At 47.0% G+C, this 20,780-nt stretch overlaps 2 protein-coding genes across 3 annotated transcripts in view; one reads left to right on the forward strand and one right to left on the reverse strand.

The window, feature by feature from the left end:
• iqgap2 (IQ motif containing GTPase activating protein 2) overlaps window positions 1–20,780 on the reverse strand; it is a 169,413-nt gene that overhangs the window by 94,984 nt on the left and 53,649 nt on the right. For both annotated transcript variants that reach the window (XM_079518014.1, XM_079518015.1), the window contains 3 exons: window positions 6,438–6,505; window positions 6,022–6,135; window positions 4,615–4,793 (listed from right to left, as the gene is read on the reverse strand). In XM_079518014.1, the coding sequence (XP_079374140.1) occupies window positions 4,615–4,793; window positions 6,022–6,135; window positions 6,438–6,505 (361 nt within the window). The remainder of the gene's footprint in view (window positions 1–4,614; window positions 4,794–6,021; window positions 6,136–6,437; window positions 6,506–20,780) is intronic.
• LOC306935564 (kelch domain-containing protein 3-like) lies at window positions 9,276–16,216 on the forward strand (the record flags this gene model as incomplete). The annotated part of the gene is made up of 3 exons (XM_079518662.1): window positions 9,276–10,180; window positions 15,197–15,340; window positions 15,928–16,216. The coding sequence occupies 3 exons, from the start codon at window positions 9,276–9,278 to the stop codon at window positions 16,214–16,216; spliced, it is 1,338 nt and encodes a 445-aa protein (XP_079374788.1).

Here is a 20,780-nt window from a genome sequence, read left to right on the forward strand (position 1 = left end):
ATCCATATGACATCAGACATCTATGCATGTCAGACGTCAGTCATCTACATATGTATGTAGCAATACAGCCCATATATGGAGATACCATATATGGAGATAGAGGCATCAGTAATTGTAGGACTCCCCTTTATGCCCATACTGTATATGGAGATCCCTGATGCCATCCCAAGTCCATGTCAACAATATTAAGCCCATATCTGGGAATGCCCATATATGGACCTATTGTAGTCATCAATCCAGATGACCTAATCAAACACTGGAGATCCATACATAAAAACGACTCGAGGTTGCCTCTCGCCCCAGGGCGTTTTACTAGTTAGTAATTACACTTGTTGCAAGGTCCCCATTAATCACATTAGAGCGGACCTTGTGTGAATTATTTAAATGATATTCAAATGAGGTCCCCATCAACCATGTTAACCAGATTTTTCACAAGTCCCCATATGGCATGGTCCAGATATTACTTAATCAATTCTGATATTTAAAGTCGTGTATAAGCTTACAAAGCCATAGTTGTTATACCTGATTTTTTTCATAGCTGTATAACCTTTAGAAAGGGTGGTCCCCACGAGGGATGAAAAAAATGTTGGTCCCCACAAACCACAAAAACCAGTATGTGTGTGTGTGTGTGTGTGTGTGTGTGTGTGTGTGAGAGAGAGAGAGAGAGAGAGAGAGAGGTTGTGTGTGTGTGTGTGTGTGTGTGCAGGCTCAGTGTTTACAGAGGCAGAGCTGACAGTGCAGTCAGTGGAATGTGTCTGTCTGTCTGTCTGTCTGTCTGTCTGTCTGCCTGTCTGACAGACAGACAGACAGCCTGTCTGTCTCACTGTCCTCCCACTATGAGAGACAGGAGGGTGAGACAGGTCTCTGGCCCCGCCCACACAGAGTACAACACTCTGATGCATTCACAGCAACCATAAGGTGGCAGTGGATCAGCGGTAGAATAGATGGGAGACGCAAGGTTCCCGGTTCGATCCCTGTGGGCCCCCCCAGAGTTAGTGTTGAAGAATGGGTGAATGTAATGCACCATCTATGTAAAGGTGTATGAATGTGTGTGTGAATGGGTGAATGTAATGCACCATCTATGTAAAGGTGTATGAATGGGTGAATGTAATGCACCATCGATGTAAAGGTGTGTGTGTGAATGGGTGAATGTATGAATGTGTGTGAATGGGTGAATGTAATGCACCATCTATGTAAAGGTGTGTGTGTGTGTGTGTGTGTGTGTGTGTGTGTGTGTGTGTGTGTGTGTGTGTGTGTGTGTGTGTGTGTGTGTGTGTGTGTGTGTGTGTGAATGGGTGAATGTATGAATGTGTGTGAATGGGTGAATGTAATGCACCATCTATGTAAAGGTGTGTGAATGGGTGAATGTAATGCACAATCTATGTAAAGGTGTGTGAATGGGTGAATGTAATGCACAATCTATGTAAAGGTGTGTGAATGGGTGAATGTAATGCACCATCTATGTAAAGGTGTGTGAATGGGTGAATGTAATGCACCATCTATGTAAAGGTGTGTGAATGGGTGAATGTAATGCACCATCTATGTAAAGGTGTGTGAATGGGTGAATGTAATGCACCATCTATGTAAAGGTGTGTGTGTGTGTGTGTGTGTGTGTGTGTGTGTGTGTGTGTGTGTGTGTGTGTGTGTGTGTGTGTGTGTGTCTGTGTGTGTGTGTGTGTGTGTGTCTGTGTGAATGGGTGAATGTATGAATGTATGAATGTGTGTGAATGGGTGAATGTAATGCACCATCTATGTAAAGGTGTGTGAATGGGTGAATGTAATGCACCATCTATGTAAAGGTGTGTGAATGGGTGAATGTAATGCACCATCTATGTAAAGGTGTGTGAATGGGTGAATGTAATGCACCATCTATGTAAAGGTGTGTGAATGGGTGAATGTAATGCACCATCTATGTGAAGGTGTGTGAATGGGTGAATGTAATGCACCATCTATGTAAAGGTGTGTGAATGGGTGAATGTAATGCACCATCTATGTAAAGGTGTGTGAATGGGTGAATGTAATGCACCATCTATGTAAAGGTGTGTGAATGGGTGAATGTAATGCACCATCTATGTAAAGGTGTGTGAATGGGTGAATGTAATGCACCATCTATGTAAAGGTGTGTGAATGGGTGAATGTAATGCACCATCTATGTAAAGGTGTGTGAATGGGTGAATGTAATGCACCATCTATGTAAAGGTGTGTGAATGGGTGAATGTAATGCACCATCTATGTAAAGGTGTGTGAATGGGTGAATGTAATGCACCATCTATGTAAAGGTGTGTGAATGGGTGAATGTAATGCACCATCTATGTAAAGGTGTGTGAATGGGTGAATGTAATGCACCATCTATGTAAAGGTGTGTGAATGGGTGAATGTAATGCACCATCTATGTAAAGGTGTGTGAATGGGTGAATGTAATGCACCATCTATGTAAAGGTGTGTGAATGGGTGAATGTAATGCACCATCTATGTAAAGGTGTGTGAATGGGTGAATGTAATGCACCATCTATGTAAAGGTGTGTGAATGGGTGAATGTAATGCACCATCTATGTAAAGGTGTGTGAATGGGTGAATGTAATGCACCATCTATGTAAAGGTGTGTGAATGGGTGAATGTAATGCACCATCTATGTAAAGGTGTGTGAATGGGTGAATGTAATGCACCATCTATGTAAAGGTGTGTGAATGGGTGAATGTAATGCACCATCTATGTAAAGGTGTGTGAATGGGTGAATGTAATGCACCATCTATGTAAAGGTGTGTGAATGGGTGAATGTAATGCACCATCTATGTAAAGGTGTGTGAATGGGTGAATGTAGTAAAGCGCCTTAGAGATAAAGGCGCTATAGAGAGTATGCACGTGACATCATCATCAACGCCTACTGAGTGGCAAAAAACTACTTTGGATGGATTTATTTTTGTCATTGGACACAAGTGTACAACGGAATTAAACTGGCCTTCTGGCCTTGACAGTCCATTCATCCAATCAGAAAATTACTATCTGATTAACAGCCCAGCATGCATCCAATCAGAAAAGCCCTATCTGATTGACAGCCCATACATCCAATCAGAAAAGTCCTATCTGATTGACAGCCCATACATCCAATCAGAACAGTCCTATCTGATTGACAGCCCATACATCCACACAGAACAGTCCTATCTGATTGACAGCCCATACATCCACACAGAACAGTCCTATCTGATTGACAGCCCATACATCCAATGAGAAAAAGTCCTATCTGATTGACAGCCCATACATCCAATCAGAACAGTCCTATCTGATTGACAGCCCATACATCCACACAGAACAGTCCTATCTGATTGACAGCCCATACATCCACACAGAACAGTCCTATCTGATTGACAGCCCATACATCCAATCAGAACAGTCCTATCTGATTGACAGCCCATACATCCAATCGGCAATTCACACTGAGAGGGACTGAATCCGTTTCATTGGAACCGTTTCCGAATACGGTTGCCTGGTCCCCGATGGCCATGATTCACATTGCCCGAGATTCAACAGCGCACCCGGGTACACTTGCATAACACACTTTGATCCTCCAGATCAGACTACTGATATAATATTGGTTTCAGCTGTTTCAATTCCACAACATGCAAACATGACCCGCTTTAATTACTTCAGTCTTAAAAATGTTAATTTTCAGGATTCCAATTCAAAAATAGCAAAAAATAATTCAAGACTTCAATTCGAATATAGCAGTCGTAGCTATTTTTGCTACGACAGTAATATATGGCCCTAGGGAGTGAGTGTGGAAATATAGTGGCCCTCTCCATCGTCAAAGTTGCCCACCCCTGCTCCAGATGGTGGTGTGCTTGATGGCTGGTGCGCCCGGACACTGACCATCAACTCTGCCACATTGTCTCAAATAAATCCAGACACACATTGCATTGCCTCTTTTGGCTCTTTGCCGTTATACTACTTCACTGTCAGCCTGCCTACTATTCACTGTGTCAGTCAGTTCTGTGCTCCAGTGTCGTGTTTGATATTAGTTTAATGGATTCTACTTTAGCATTATTATTATTTTGTAGTCCAAGTTCGTGTAGTCCAAGATCAGCGCGTACTGCGGTACGCTGCGGTACGCTCACAACGCGTCGCGCTGCGACGCGTTGTGAGCTTGTAGATCGGCGACGGGCGGCGTTGAGAAATGAGCTGGTGTTACGCGTCGTGCAGCATCTGTTTTTTTTTTTGTTGACGCTTGGCTCGTCCAGCTCGACTAGAGATCATGTCACGTTCTTTAAAAAAAAACAGTCCACTTCCTTCTTTAGGTACGCATGCATTCACATTGGAACGATCCGTATCTGAATACACTTCAACGGTCCAGAGACCCGCCCCCCATGCGGTCTCGGGGACGGTTGGGCGATCCGCTCCCGGGAACGGTACGCATCATTCACATTACCACAACATCTGACAAGTGGTCCCGAGTCCGAACCCGGGACCAAAGTGTGAATTGCCCCTTAGAAACCTGACTGGCGAGCTCCAAAAGTGGTCTTTGATTATACCACTCTACAAAAAGTGGTATATACCACTTTGAATTTCTTTTTTCTTGTTGTCATAGTTTTAGTCGATGAAAACAACAATGCTACTCACCCTTCCAGACGAGGTGTCCTCCTTGCGGACCTTGGCCCTGCCCAGACTGTCCTGGTACTCCTGGGCCAGCGTCTGATTGGTTCTCCTCAACGAGGCGTTTGGGTTCCGCAGCGCGCCCATGGTCACCGAGGCCACGCCCCTTTCCACCGCCTCGTTGATGGCGATGACCGCTGCGTGCACTGCACAGACGCACGCACGCACGCACACACACGCGCACACACACACACGCACACGCACACACACACTTTCCTTAATGATTATATCTGGTTTCAGTATTTATTTATGATGTATTTTCTCTATTATTATCTCTATTATCTGGTTGCCCAACCAGACTATAGTTATTGTCACACTTTCCTATAATTTTTTTCTGGAGTAACCTACCTACCTTCTGCTGTGATTGGCCGAGCTTTGCGTAACGTTTTGGAGTAGCTAATTGGCTGTTGTTGGTTACATAACCAATCTATGTTTTACAAACGTTTATAAAGACATGAATTCCCTTACAGGGGCAGAAGACCACACTATTCAATAGTTTATAAAGACATAAATTCCCTTACAGGGGCAGAAGACCACACTATTCAATAGTTTATAAAGACATAAATTCCCTTACAGGGGCAGAAGACCAAACTATTCAATAGTTTATAAAGACATAAATTCCCTTGCTGGGGCAGAAGACCACACTATTCAATAGTTTATAAAGGCATAAATTCCCTTACAGGGGCAGAAGACCACACTATTCAATAGTTTATAAAGACATAAATTCCCTTACAGGGGCAGAAGACCACACTATTCAATAGTTTATAAAGGCATAAATTCCCTTACAGGGGCAGAAGACCACACTATTCAATAGTTTATAAAGACATAAATTCCCTTACAGGGGCAGAAGACCACACTATTCAATAGTTTATAAAGACATAAATTCCCTTACAGGGGCAGAAGACCACACTATTCAATAGTTTATAAAGACATGAATTCCCTTACAGGGGCAGAAGACCAAACTATTCAATAGTTTATAAAGACATGAATTCCCTTACAGGGGCAGAAGACCAAACTATTCAATAGTTTATAAAGACATGAATTCCCTTGCTGGGGCAGAAGACCAAACTATTCAAGTGCATATACTAACGCATGATCACAGGGTTAACGTGATATTGTAATTGGCTGATTTCTATTTGTATTGGTGGAGGAAACTGTGTCGCTGTGGTGACCATGCTTAGCTTAGCATTAGCGTGCTGTACTCACTTAGTAGCCACGCCCACTGACAGCTCATTGGCCAGTACTCACATATTAGCCACACCCACTGACAGCTCATTGGCTAGTACTCACATAGTAGCCACGCCCACTGACAGCTCATTGGCTAGTACTCACATAGTAGCCACGCCCACTGACAGCTCATTGGCTAGTACTCACATGCAGCCTCGTCTACTGACAGCTCATTGGTCAGGATTCCTCCAATCTTGCTGAAGGTCGGCATCTGGATGCCGTACTTCTCTAGTTCACTCCTCATGTTACTGATCTCCTCCTCTGAGCGCACACACACGCACACACACACACGCACACGCGCACGCGCACGCGCACACGCACACGCACGCACGCACGCACGCACGCACGCACGCACGCACGCACGCACGCACGCACGCGCACGCACGCACGCACACGCACGCACGCACGCACGCACGCACATACACGCACACACGCACGGAAGAGTACAAGTTAAATAAACAGGGCATAGACAGTGGTGTCCATTTTCTGTTTCTATCGTTCCACTCCATTCATTTCATTTTCCACAAATAGAGAGATTTATATAAATATATATATTTTATTACCTGTGAAGTCCACTTTCCCCAACAGGTCCTGAATCTGTGGAGCGATGCCCAGTTTGTAGAGATACAGGCTGTAAGAAACATCAATACAAATATTAATACAGTTTGTAGAGATACAGGCTGTAAGAAACATCAATACAAAATATTCATATTAATACAGTTTGTAGAGATACAGGCTGTAAGAAACATTAATATTAATATGAATACAGTTTGTAGAGATACAGGCTGTAAGAAACATCAATACAAATATTAATATTAATCAAATGGTGCATGAGCTATGCACGTTCAAAGTTTGCATTTTCAATTGAGAGCTATAGCGCCACCCTTTGACCAATGGTCATGGGCTTCTCATAGTCACCGTTTGGCATCAGCCAGAACTGCTATTTTTGGCGGAAGGAGGAGGAGAAGAAAAAAACGGACAAAAACAATAAGGGACCTTCGGGACATATTGGTCCCTTTAATTAACCCATTTAGACCCGAGGACGATTCTACACATGCCTTATAAATCCTGACAGTTTTCTGAAAATCACACCCGTGTGAAGTGAGTGGTGCAACTCCATGTGGGGGTCCCCGGGGGAACGCACACAGGAACGCACCCAGGGTGCCGGCCCGATTCCGGTGAGCCGCCCCGCGTCCGAAACGGTTGAGAAATGACAGCGTTAAGGTGTGGGGGTCCCCAGGGGGTCACTGTACTGTACTGTACTGTACTGTACTGCACTGCACTGCACTGCACTGCACTGTACTGTACTGTACTGTACTGTACTGTACTGCACTGCACTGGCACACCCGAAATCACCATACAGTTAATATGTGTGTTTGTGTGTGTGTTAGGTTGCACACAGGTGGTGAAAAACAACCATGCTGTTTTGGTGCTCAGACGCACCCAGCCACCCACCCACCCACACACACAGCTCCGTAGGTTAGGGTTAGGGTTAGGGTTAACCCTAACCCTAACCCTCAGACGCACCCACCCACCCACACACACACACACACAGCTCCGTAGGACGCTCAGACGCACCCAGCCACCCACACACACACACAGCTCCGTAGGACGCTCAGACGCACCCAGCCACCCACACACACACACAGCTCCGTAGGACGCTCAGACGCACCCACCCACCCACACACACACACAGCTCCGTAGGACGCTCAGACGCACCCACCCACCCACACACACACACAGCTCCGTAGGACGCTCAGACGCACCCAGCCACCCACACACACACACAGCTCCGTAGGTTGCACCACTCAAAAAACTTTTTTCTATTTCAGTGGTTTTCATGTCAAGGATCCACAAAATGAATATGTAATTATGTAATTTGCCGCCGGCCCCCATCTGAAAATATGTTGTTCCAGGGACGTTTGCTCTGAAATAATAATATATTCCAAGATTTGCACCGCATTTGCACAGATCTATCTATTCTGCTATTTCTTTTCATTAGCTTTTGTTTAACATAATGTTTGAAACACCCTGAAACACCCTGAACAGGTTGAAGCTGCAAAGTATCTCTAATGAAGGACAAGGATGTCCAGCTGAGTCCAGTGAGGATACATCCCATAGCTCAGGAGTCCAGTGAGGATACATCCCATAGCTCAGGAGTCCAGTGAGGATACAGCCCATAGCTCAGGAGTCCAGTGAGGATACATCCCATAGCTCAGGAGTCCAGTGAGGTGACTCATGACTCAGTTTTATAATATAATAGCCTATGTATAGTGTGTGTGTGTGTGTGGGGGGGGGGGCCCTGCTTGATCTCTCTCTCACTCTCAGCTAAGGGGTCCTTAGCTTGACCTGAAAAACATTGAAGACCCTGGCCTGCATGTATTAACATTTTAAATACATATCAGATGCAGATCCACAAGCTCACAACGCGCCACATCCACGCCGCGCCGTGAGCTTGTGGATCTGCAATGTTAGGCGTGCGACGCCGTCGTGCTGCAGAATATAAATGAGGCTTCTATCCCAGAGAACCGCAGGAGAGAGAGAGAGAGAGAGAGAGAGAGAGAGAGAGAGAAAGAGAGGGAGGGAAAGCTGGACAGTAGAAATGATTGTATGAAGCTAAAGGTGGTGCTTCTCTTGTTAATGCGTGGGGCTCACTTCTGTTAGTCGCGAGTGCTCTTTATAGTCCGTCTGTCGTCTCAACGTGTCTACTCTGCACCGTCGAGAGTAGCTTCTGTTCACTGACTGTGTGTGCGCTGCAGCGCACTGCGAGATACCTTTTTTTCGTCCTTTGCTGATGGTGCGTTCAACGCGCCTCGGAAACACAGAATAAGGTGAAATACAATATGAAAAAAACGGTGCAACCATTGATTTTACCGATGCAAGCACTCCGCGAACGACGCATCGACATTTCACCCGTCAATTGTATCCGATACACAGTGAACGAACCGATGCACTCGCACCGCGCACGTCTGTATCGATGTATCGATACGTATCGATTATTTTCCATATGCCTATTGTACACAAGATGGAACAATAAAGTACAGCATTGAACTGGGCGTGGCTGACCTGCTGGGATGGCCATATATGGACATACCGTAGCCGGCTCATCGTGACCGCACCGCTATGACATCACCGCTGTGACATCACTCTAGCCAGCAGGATAAAAAGCACTGCAGCCTCAGAGAGAGTCCAGATTAAACCAGAGTCCAGATTAAACCCAATAATCTCCAACAATCAACAACATTCTTCAAGACTCCTCCGGCCAAGATTCAAAGAGCTCTAGAATCTAGAAGCGAACTTCTTTGGCTCTCCTTTTTCATTGGCCCTCGAGCTCTTCATTCTCCTACAGAGCAGGAAACCAACAGGTTTACTTAAAGTCACCATTAACTGTGGTGTTAAAGATGTGGTCCTGGACGTTGCATCAGAAAGGATCACCAAAGGAAGATGGTGCTGCTGTAGCGGTGAGACACCAGCTGTACTGCTTTGGAAGGAACACTGAACAGAACAACGAGGATCAGATTGATGTGCAGGTCTTCAACACAGTGACTTTACTCTGGAGGAAGTTGACCCCAGTGACCTCTGGAAATGGAGAACTTAACCTTGAGGTTCCCGCCAGACGCTGGGGCCACACAGCTGTGCTGATAGAATATACTGTCTACCTCTGGGGAGGGAGGACTAACCCAGGTTATAATTACTGCAATGTGCTTTATGCTTTTGATGTCGACGCCCACACATGGTTCAAACCACAGGTTTCTGGGACCATTCCAGAGAGGAGGAGGAACCACTCAGCCTGTGTCTTGGGAAAGGTCATGTTTATCCATGGAGGAGAAACCCAGACTGGACGCACTAATGACATCTACAAGTTGGACACCAGCACAATGGTCTGGACTTTAATTAACACCAGAGGAACTCCACCTCCTTATTCATACCGTCACTCTGCCACCATCATCGGGACAAAGATGTTTGTATTTGGGGGCAGGGGGAACGGGGGGCAGTACTACAACACCATCAGAGTGTTTGACACACAGACCAACCACTGCATGAACACACCTTCTACACAGCTTCTTCCAGAAGGACGTGAGGATCTTTCAGCCTTTACCTACAATGGAGAGCTGTACATATTTGGTGGCTGGAGGTGGAACTATCACCAGACCTTCAATGATCTTTGGAAATTCAGTCCAGAGACCTTCTCCTGGAAGAAGGTTGAGCCCAAGAGAAAAGGCCTGTTTCCAACGTATAGGATGTGCTGTTGCATGGTGGGAGATCGTATCATCCTCTTCGGAGCAGACAACAGACCAGGTGATCTGTATGTCTTAGACTTCAGTCCTAGCCTCAAGACATTATGCAAGCTAGCAGTTATTCAGTACGGTCTGGATCAGTCTGAACTCACACACATCAGGTGGGAACTGGCAGACATGACTAGCAACAGCCAATAGGAACTGGCAGCCATGACTAGCAACAGCCAATAGGAACTGGCAGCCATGACTAGCAACAGCCAATAGGAACTGGCAGCCATGACTAGCAACAGCCAATAGGAACTGGCAGCCATGACTAGCAACAGCCAATGGGAACTGGCAGCCATGACTAGCAACAGCCAATAGGAACTGGCAGCCATGACTAGCAACAGCCAATAGGAACTGGCAGCCATGACTAGTAACAGCCAATAGGAACTGGCATACATGACTAGCAACAGCCAATAGGAACTGGCAGCCATGACTAGCAACAGCAGCTAATAACAAAAAAACAAAACAAAAAAACACAAAGACACAATGTGTCACCTGACAGAAATGAAAACAGAACATATGACAAATAAATACAATTAAAGACGAAAGCAGTGATGAGCGTTACGGCCAAATATCCACCAATCAGAACTGGGAGCAGAGCTAAGTAACTCTAATGAAGGACAAGGGTGTTCAATTGAGTCCAGTGAGGCGACTCATGACACTCTACGAGAAACTGCTCAAAGGTTATGGCAAAGGTTAGAAACTATGACATATCGACCAATCAGAAGAGGGGGCGGTGCTAAGTGGCTCCAATCATGGACAAGGACTTTCAATCAAATCAAGTGACGCGACTCACAAGTCTGTACAACAAACCGTTGAGAAGTTATAGAAAAAAATAGAAACTATCACATATTGACCAATCAGAAGAGGGGGCCGGGTCAGGTTACACCAATTAACTCAATTCGCGCCAGCATTAATTAATCCCTCGATAGCGTATTGCTAAGGTTTTATCGCGCGTAACACTTACTTTGAAGAGCCAAATATCCGTAACCGAATGTTACAATGACAAACTGCTGTGTCGGTCGGCGTCTGAAAAAGGCGACCTGCTACAGCCCGTTGAAAACCCTTGTATTCACCAGAAACGGCCCCTCAATGTCCTTTCTGAGATACAGAGCTGTGAATGGTGGGCTTAGACTGGAAGTGGATGCGCGTGCATGTTCAAAATGGCCGCGGCCAGTGTCCCACTCTGCGTTGATGCGGGTAGCAACATCAGCTAGCGATACGATCGTATCAAAAAATGGATTCAAGATTACAAGCCTTCAAACCCGAGAATCTCGGGTTTGGCGGGCTAGGGTAGTAATTTAAACCTTTGTGTTCCTGTTTCTGGTGGACTCCGTGTTAAGGACAAGAACTCATTTTTTTTATTTAACCTTTATTTAACCAGTAAAATCACATTGAGACCATAGTCTCTTTTACGAGTGCGCACTGGCCAAGAGAAGAGGCAAATAAGTGTTACACAGCTCTGCCAGTAACAACAAATACAGGACATGACAAAGACAAACCTACTACCAGGGAGGCTCAGAGAGAGTCTAAATAGCTAACCAAATACAGACTAAAAAGACTAATAAGAACAATACGTCTTGAAACTAAGCTAATATAAAACTAAGAACACAGCAATTGCTACTCGTCAAAGCAGGAGCAATGGCTGGAGAGAGTGCCCAAGGCAATCCTCTTAAAAGACACTACGGGGATCAAGGAAGCCAGTTTTAATCTGGTCTGTAGATCGTTCCACGCCCAGGGCCCAAAAAACACAAGGGTTTTTTTCCGTGCCTCAGATTTGGTATTGGGTACGACGTAGCGCATCCAGGCGTTTGATCTGAGGTTAAGCAAATTTTGGATAAGTTCAAATTTAGAACTAATGTAAGAAGGGGAATTACAAAGAATGACTTTGAAGTGTACCAGTGTAGCAACCTGCGAGATGCTAAGGAGGACCACCCTACTAAGGAGTACAGAACCAGTGTAGCAGCCTGTGAGATGCTAAGGAGGACCACCCTACTAAGGAGAACAGTACCAGTGTAGCAGTGAGATGCTAAGGAGGACCACCCTACTAAGGAGTACAGTACCAGTGTAGCAGTGAGATGCTAAGGAGGACCACCCTACTAAGGAGAACAGTACCAGTGTAGCAGTGAGATGCTAAGGAGGACCACCCTACTAAGGAGAACAGTACCAGTGTAGCAGTGAGATGCTAAGGAGGACCACCCTACTAAGGAGTACAGAACCAGTGTAGCAGTGAGATGCTAAGGAGGACCACCCTACTAAGGAGTACATTACCAGTGTAGCAGTGAGATGCTAAGGAGGACCACCCTACTAAGGAGTACAGAACCAGTGTAGCAGTGAGATGCTAAGGAGGACCACCCTACTAAGGAGTACAGTACCAGTGTAGCAGTGAGATGCTAAGGAGGACCACCCTACTAAGGAGTACAGAACCAGTGTAGCAGTGAGATGCTAAGGAGGACCACCCTACTAAGGAGTACATTACCAGTGTAGCAGTGAGATGCTAAGGAGGACCACCCTACTAAGGAGTACAGAACCAGTGTAGCAGTGAGATGCTAAGGAGGACCACCCTACTAAGGAGTACAGAACCAGTGTAGCAGTGAGATGCTAAGGAGGACCACCCTACTAAGGGATACAGTACCAGTGTAGCAGTGAGATGCTAAGGAGGACCACCCTACTAAGGGGTACAGTACCAGTGTAGCAGTGAGATGCTAAGGAGGACCACCCTACTAAGGAGTACAGAACCAGTGTAGCAGTGAGATGCTAAGGAGGACCACCCTACTAAGGAGTACAGAACCAGTGTAGCAGTGAGATGCTAAGGAGGACCACCCTACTAAGGGATACAGTACCAGTGTAGCAGCCTGCAAGATGCTAAGGAGGACCACCCTACTAAGGGGTACAGTACCAGTGTAGCAGTGAGATGCTAAGGAGGACCACCCTACTAAGGGGTACAGTACCAGTGTAGCAGTGAGATGCTAAGGAGGACCACCCTACTAAGGAGAACAGAACCAGTGTAGCAGTGAGATGCTAAGGAGGACCACCCTACTAAGGAGTACAGTACCAGTGTAGCAGTGAGATGCTAAGGAGGACCACCCTACTAAGGGGTACAGTACCAGTGTAGCAGTGAGATGCTAAGGAGGACCACCCTACTAAGGAGAACAGAACCAGTGTAGCAGTGAGATGCTAAGGAGGACCACCCTACTAAGGAGAACAGAACCAGTGTAGCAGTGAGATGCTAAGGAGGACCACCCTACTAAGGAGAACAGAACCAGTGTAGCAGTGAGATGCTAAGGAGGACCACCCTACTAAGGGGTACAGTACCAGTGTAGCAGTGAGATGCTAAGGAGGACCACCCTACTAAGGAGTACAGAACCAGTGTAGCAGTGAGATGCTAAGGAGGACCACCCTACTAAGGAGTACAGAACCAGTGTAGCAGTGAGATGCTAAGGAGGACCACCCTACTAAGGAGTACAGTACCAGTGTAGCAGTGAGATGCTAAGGAGGACCACCCTACTAAGGGATACAGTACCAGTGTAGCAGTGAGATGCTAAGGAGGACCACCCTACTAAGGAGTACAGAACCAGTGTAGCAGTGAGATGCTAAGGAGGACCACCCTACTAAGGAGTACATTACCAGTGTAGCAGTGAGATGCTAAGGAGGACCACCCTACTAAGGGGTACAGTACCAGTGTAGCAGTGAGATGCTAAGGAGGACCACCCTACTAAGGAGTACATTACCAGTGTAGCAGTGAGATGCTAAGGAGGACCACCCTACTAAGGAGTACAGTACCAGTGTAGCAGTGAGATGCTAAGGAGGACCACCCTACTAAGGAGAACAGTACCAGTGTAGCAGTGAGATGCTAAGGAGGACCACCCTACTAAGGAGTACATTACCAGTGTAGCAGTGAGATGCTAAGGAGGACCACCCTACTAAGGAGTACAGTACCAGTGTAGCAGTGAGATGCTAAGGAGGACCACCCTACTAAGGGGTACAGTACCAGTGTAGCAGTGAGATGCTAAGGAGGACCACCCTACTAAGGAGTACATTACCAGTGTAGCAGTGAGATGCTAAGGAGGACCACCCTACTAAGGAGTACAGTACCAGTGTAGCAGTGAGATGCTAAGGAGGACCACCCTACTAAGGAGTACAGAACCAGTGTAGCAGTGAGATGCTAAGGAGGACCACCCTACTAAGGAGTACATTACCAGTGTAGCAGTGAGATGCTAAGGAGGACCACCCTACTAAGGAGTACATTACCAGTGTAGCAGTGAGATGCTAAGGAGGACCACCCTACTAAGGGGTACAGTACCAGTGTAGCAGTGAGATGCTAAGGAGGACCACCCTACTAAGGAGTACAGAATACAATGATGTGTTCTATAGGTGGAGCTGGTAATGAATCTCAAAGCAGCATGAAAAAGGGGATCAAGTCTACCCAATGCAGAGGAACAGGCGAATCGATACACACCATCGCCGTAGTCGAGTTGCGACATAAAAACCAGCCTTTTCCGTGAGGCAAAGTACCACCCATTCGATGGTTACTCCATCTAAAGTGATGATGTTTGGGGGGCTAAAGACAGTACTGTTTGGAGCAAAAAGCATGGCCTTGGTTTTTTGGTTGTTTAGAAGCAATTTGCTGTCTACCAATTCATGCTGCAGAGAGACAAAATCTGAGGCCAAATTTGACACTGCCACGTCAAGTGAAGGGGCACAATAATACAGAATTGTATCGTCAGCATACATGTGATACTTGCAATGCTTAGATTGGCTACAAATATGATTGACATATAGTAGAAAAAACAATGGACCAAGAATGGAGCCTTGGGGGACTCCCTTCTCAAGAGTGATGAAATCAGAAACGGTATCGCCAAATTTAACACACTGTGTGCGGCCAACTAAGTAGTTTTTGAACCAGCCTAACACATTGTGACAAGAACCAGCATTAGAAAGGACCTTGAGCAATACTTGAGGATCCACGGTGTCGAAGGCCTTGCTCAAGTAAATTAATAAGGCAGCACAAACATTTGTTACCCACGGCTGCCCTGGAGTGTTTGGACGGACCAGACCCGGGCAGCAGAGCCTGACTTTGGGGACGTGGACCTGGTGCGGGAGGCTGAGCGCTACAGGTTAGACCTGGTGGGGCTCACCTCCACACACAGTAAGGATTCTGGAACCAAACTCTTGGACAAGGGGTACACCTTGTTCTTTTCTGGAGTTGCCCAGGGTGTGAGGGCTCAGGCGGGTGTGGGGATACTCACAAGCCCCCGGGTTGAGTGCCAGTACGTTGGAGTTTACCCCGGTGGACAAGAGGGTCGCTTCCCTTCGCCTTAGGGTTGGAGGGGGGAATACTCTGACTGTTGTTTGTGCGTACGCACCGAACAAGAGTTCAGAGTATCCGGCCTTCATGGATACCCTACATGGGGTCCTGAATGGGGCACCTGTGGGGGATTCCATAGTCTTACTGGGGGACTTCAACGCACACGTGGGCAATGACGGAGATACTTGGGCTTGCGTGATTGGGAGGAACGCTCCCGGATCTGAACCCGAGTGGTGGCTTGTTATTGGACTTCTGTGCTAGTCATGGACTGACCATAACAAACACCATATTCAAGCATAAGGATGCTCATAAGTGTACTTGGTACCAGAGCACCTTAGGCCAAAGATCAATGATTGATTTTGTAATCGTGTCAGCTGATCTGAGGCCGTATGTTTTGGACACTCGGGTGAAGAGAGGGGCTGAACTGTCAACTGATCACCATCTGGTGGTGAGTTGGTTCAGATGGCAGGGGAAACCTCTGGACAGACCTGGCAAACCCAAGCGTGTAGTGCAGGTGAACTGGGAACGTCTGGAGGAGACCTCTGTCCGGAAGGACTTCAACTCCCACCTCCGGCGGGACTTCTCTGGCATCCCTGTGGAGGTTGGGGACATTGAACAGGAATGGGCAATGTTCAAAGCCTCTATTGCTGAAGCTGCAGCTGTGAGCTGTGGCCAGAAGGTCATAGGTGCCTCAAGGGGCGTTAACCCTCAAACTCCCTGGTGGACAGCGGAGGTCAGGGAAGCCGTCTGACTGAAGAAGGAGGCCTACCGGGATATGTTATCCCGGTAGGTTCTGGAGGACCGTACGACACCTCAGGAGGGGAAAGCGGGGAACCATCCAAGCCGTGTGCGGTAAGGATGGGACTCTGCTGACTTCAAATGAGGAGGTCGTAGGGCGCTGGAAGGAAGACTTTGAGGAACTCCTAAACCCAATAACATCAGACCCACCCTCCCTGACAGGAGCAGAGCCTGAGGATGATGGAGGATCGTCGTCAATCTCCCGGAAGGAAGTCACTGAGGTAGTTAAGCAGCTCCACAGTGGCAAAGCTCCGGGGGTTAATGAGATTCATCCAGAAATGCTGAAGGCCCTGGGTGTTGAGGGGCTGTCTTGGTTGATACGCCTTTTCAACATTGCGTGGAAGTCTGGGGCAGTGCCGAGGGAGTGGCAGACCGGGGTGGTGGTCCCACTGTTTAAAAAGGGGGATCAGAGGGTGTGTGCCAATTACAGAGGTATCACATTACTCAGCCTCCCTGGGAAAGTCTACGCCAAGGTGCTCGAAAGGAGGGTCCGGCCGATAGTCGAACCTCAGATTCAGGAGGAGCAATGTGGATTCCGTGCTGGCCGTGGAACAACTGACCAGATCTATACTCTTGCAGGAATCCTGGAGAAGGCCTGGGAGTATGCATATCCGGTCTACATGTGTTTTGTGGATTTGGAGAAGGCATATGACCGGGTCCCCCGGGATGTCCTGTGGGAGGTGCTGCGGGAGTGATCCTTCAGCCTTTACCTACAATGGAGAGCTGTACATATTTGGTGGCGGGACGTGGAACTATAACCAGGCTCTCAATGATCTGTGGAAGTTCAACCCAGAGACCTTCTCCTGGAAGAAGGTCGAGCCCAAGAGAAAAGGCCCGTCTCCAACGTATAGGATGTGCTGTTGCATGATGGGAGATCGTATCATCCTCTTCGGAGCAGACAACAGACCAGGTGACCTGTATGTCTTAGACTTCAGTCCTAGCCTCAAGACATTATGTAAACTAGCAGTTATTCAGTACGGTCTGGAGCAGTCTGAACTCCCACACATCAGGTGGGAACTGGCAGCCATGACTAGCAACAGCCAATAGGAACTGGCAGCCATGACTAGCAACAGCCAATAGGAACTGGCAGCCATGACTAGCAACAGCAGCTGAAAACAATAACCAAACAATAACACAATACCACTAACTACACTAACTCAAAACAAAACAAAACAAAAAAAGTATGTGTCACCTCACCAGTGTCAGGCACCAAGAACTAGAGTCTAAGTGATTATCTGTAACCCGGTAAATCTGTAAATCGGTAACTGACTCAAAATAAAACACAACAAAAACACAAAGTGTGTCACCTGACAGAAAACAGAACATACTAGAAAAAGTGCCCTTCCGGGCACAGGTCTCCACCAGTGTGTGTGATGTTTGGCAAAATGTGTAGGAGTAATATATAAACGTGTGTGTGTGTGTGTGTGTGTGTGTGTGTGTGTGTGTGAGACGCGGCTTGGCCTGTTGTAGCGCCACCATGAGGCTGATTCGAAAACTGTCAAGTGGCATTTTTTCCTCAGCCTAGTGGGAATATGCATGCACAGTTTCACCGCAATCGGACGCTGCGTTGAGTAGTTGTGGCGATTTGTACAAAACGGGTACAAAGCAGGCTACTCCTGAAAAGTTTAGAAGCCAATCGTAGCCAATGAGGGTGGATTATGATAAATCAAACAAACCCGTCTTGATCACATGACTATGGAGAACATGTGTACTGATTTGCGTGAAATTTGGATAAAATCTGAAGGAGTAATATTAGAAAATGTGTTTTACATATGTCGGCCTCCTGGTGGCGCTATAAAGAGCAGATGTGAAAAATTCCAGGCAAATGTTTTTCCTTGGCCTCTAGGGAGTTGGCATACAAAGTTATCCACAGATCCATGCAGTTAGAGGTAAAAACACTTTTCGGCCAGTTATAGCGCCACCATGAGGCTGAGTTGAAAATGTTCATGTGGCATTTCTTCCTCGGCCTAGTGGGAATGTGCGTGCACAATTTCACGGAAATCACATGATGTGTTCATGATTTGCAGCATTTTGTTTGAAACTGAGCACTCCTGCGAACTTTGGAAGCCAATCTTAGCCAATCAGGATGGAGTCTGAGAAATCTGAAAGACCTATTTCGTTGAATGGCTCTAGAGAGACTGTGTACCAATTTGTGTGATGTTTGGACAAAATCTGTAGGTGTACTGTCCAAAAACTTGTTTTGCACAAAGCGGCCTCCTGGTGGCGCTATAACAGGCCGTTCTGGAAAATGTGGGGCAGAGGTTCATCGTTGGCATCCAGGGAGTGTGTGTGCAAAGTTTGGCATCGACCGGGTTAACGGTGCCGGAGATTAGCTGGTAACAGACGGACGGAAGGACACACACACGGACACACGGACACACACACACACACACGGACGGAGTGCAAAACATACTCTCTCCCCATGCCTTCGGCCTGGTGGAGACAAAAATACAATTAAAGCAGTGATGAGGATGTTCACTCTACGATAAACTGTTCGAAGGTTATAAAAAAACTATGACATATCGACCAATCAGAAGAGGGGGGCGGGGCTAAGTGACACCAATCTTGGACAAGAACTTACAAACAAATCAATCATTCCAAAACGGCGGATGCACCGTTATTAAAATGTTGGCTCATATCCAACAGCTTGAATGTAGCATTATTTTTTTATGTTCCAACTATTGACTCTTTCGAAAGCTTTTTCAACATATTTATAATAAAATTAAATATCTGCTAAATCCATCCATCCATCCATCTTCAACCGCTTATACGTAGTCGGGTCGCGGGGGCAACAGCTCCACCAGAGAGCTCCAGACTTCCCTCTCCAGAGCAACATTAGTGACTTCCTCCTGGGGGATCCCGAGACGTTCCAAGGCCAGTGAGTCGATGTAATCCCTTCATCTGTGCCTTGGTCTGCCCCGGGGTCTCCTCCCAGTGGGACGTGCCTCGAGGACCTCATTAGGGAGACGCCCGAGAGGCATTCTAACCAGATGCCCGAACCATCTGAGCTGGCTTCTTTCCAGGCGAAGGAGCAGTGGTCCGAGTCTCTCTCGTGTGACTGAACTTCTTACCCTATCTCTAAGGGAGATGCCAGCCACCCGTCGAAAAAAAAATAATTTCTGCCGATTGTATTTGTGACCTTACTCTTTCAGTCATGACCCACACTTCATGACCATAGGTGAGAGGAACAATTCATGACCATAGGTGAGAGTAGGAACACTTCATGACCATAGGTGAGAGTAGGAACACTTCATGACCATAGGTGTGAGTAGGAAAACTTCATGACCATAGGTGTGAGTAGGAACGAAGATTGCTCGGTAGACAGAGAGCTTTGCCTTCTAGCTCAGCTCTCTTTTCGTCACAACAGTGCGGTACAGCGACTGCAATACCGCCCCCTGCTGCTCCGATTCTCCGGCTAATCTCCTTCTCCGTCCTCCCCTCACTCGTGAACAAGACCCCGAGATACTTAAACTCCTTCACCTGGGGTAATGCCTCATTCCCTACCTGGACTGCACAAATCTGCTAAATCCGTAAAACGATTACAGATTAATTGGTTGAAGGCCAATATCGGTTGGCCTTCCTATAGCTGTTCTGGAAAATATGGGGCAGAGGTTCATCGTTGCCATCCAGGGAGTGTGTGCACAATTTGGCATTGACCGGGTTAACGGTGCCCGAGATTAGCTGATAACAGACGGAAAGATGGACGGACGGACGGACGGACGGACGGAGTGCAAAACATACTCTCTCCCCATGCCTTCAGCCTGGTGGAGACAACTAAACATACTCTCTCACCATGCCTTCGGCCTGGTGGAGACAATAAAACATACTCTCTCCCCATGCCTTCATGGTGGAGACAACTAAACATACTCTCTCCCCATGCCTTCATGGTGGAGACAACTAAACATACTCTCTCCCCATGCCTTCGGCCTGGTGGAGACAATAAAACACACTCTCTCCCCATGCCTTCATGGTGGAGACAACTAAACATACTCTCTCCCCATGCCTTCGGCCTGGTGGAGACAACTAAACATACTCTCTCCTCATGCCTTCAGCCTGGTGGAGACATCTAAACATACTCTCTCCCCATGCCTTCAGCCTGGTGGAGACAACTAAACATACTCTCTCCCCATGCCTTCAGCCTGGTGGAGACAACTAAACATACTCTCTCCCCATGCCTTCGGCCTGGTGGAGACAACTAAACATACTCTCTCCCCATGCCTTCGGCCTGGTGGAGACAACTAAACATACTCTCTCCCCATGCCTTCATGGTGGAGACAACTAAACATACTCTCTCCCCATGCCTTCGGCCTGGTGGAGACAACTAAACATACTCTCTCCCCATGCCTTCATGGTGGAGACAACTAAACATACTCTCTCCCCATGCCTTCATGGTGGAGACAACTAAACATACTCTCTCCCCATGCCTTCGGCCTGGTGGAGACAACTAAACATACTCTCCCCATGCCTTCATGGTGGAGACAACTAAACATACTCTCTCCCCATGCCTTCAGCCTGGT

Source organism: Electrona antarctica (genome assembly GCF_951216825.1).
Source record: "Electrona antarctica genome assembly, chromosome: 13".
Lineage (NCBI taxonomy): Eukaryota > Metazoa > Chordata > Actinopteri > Myctophiformes > Myctophidae > Electrona > Electrona antarctica.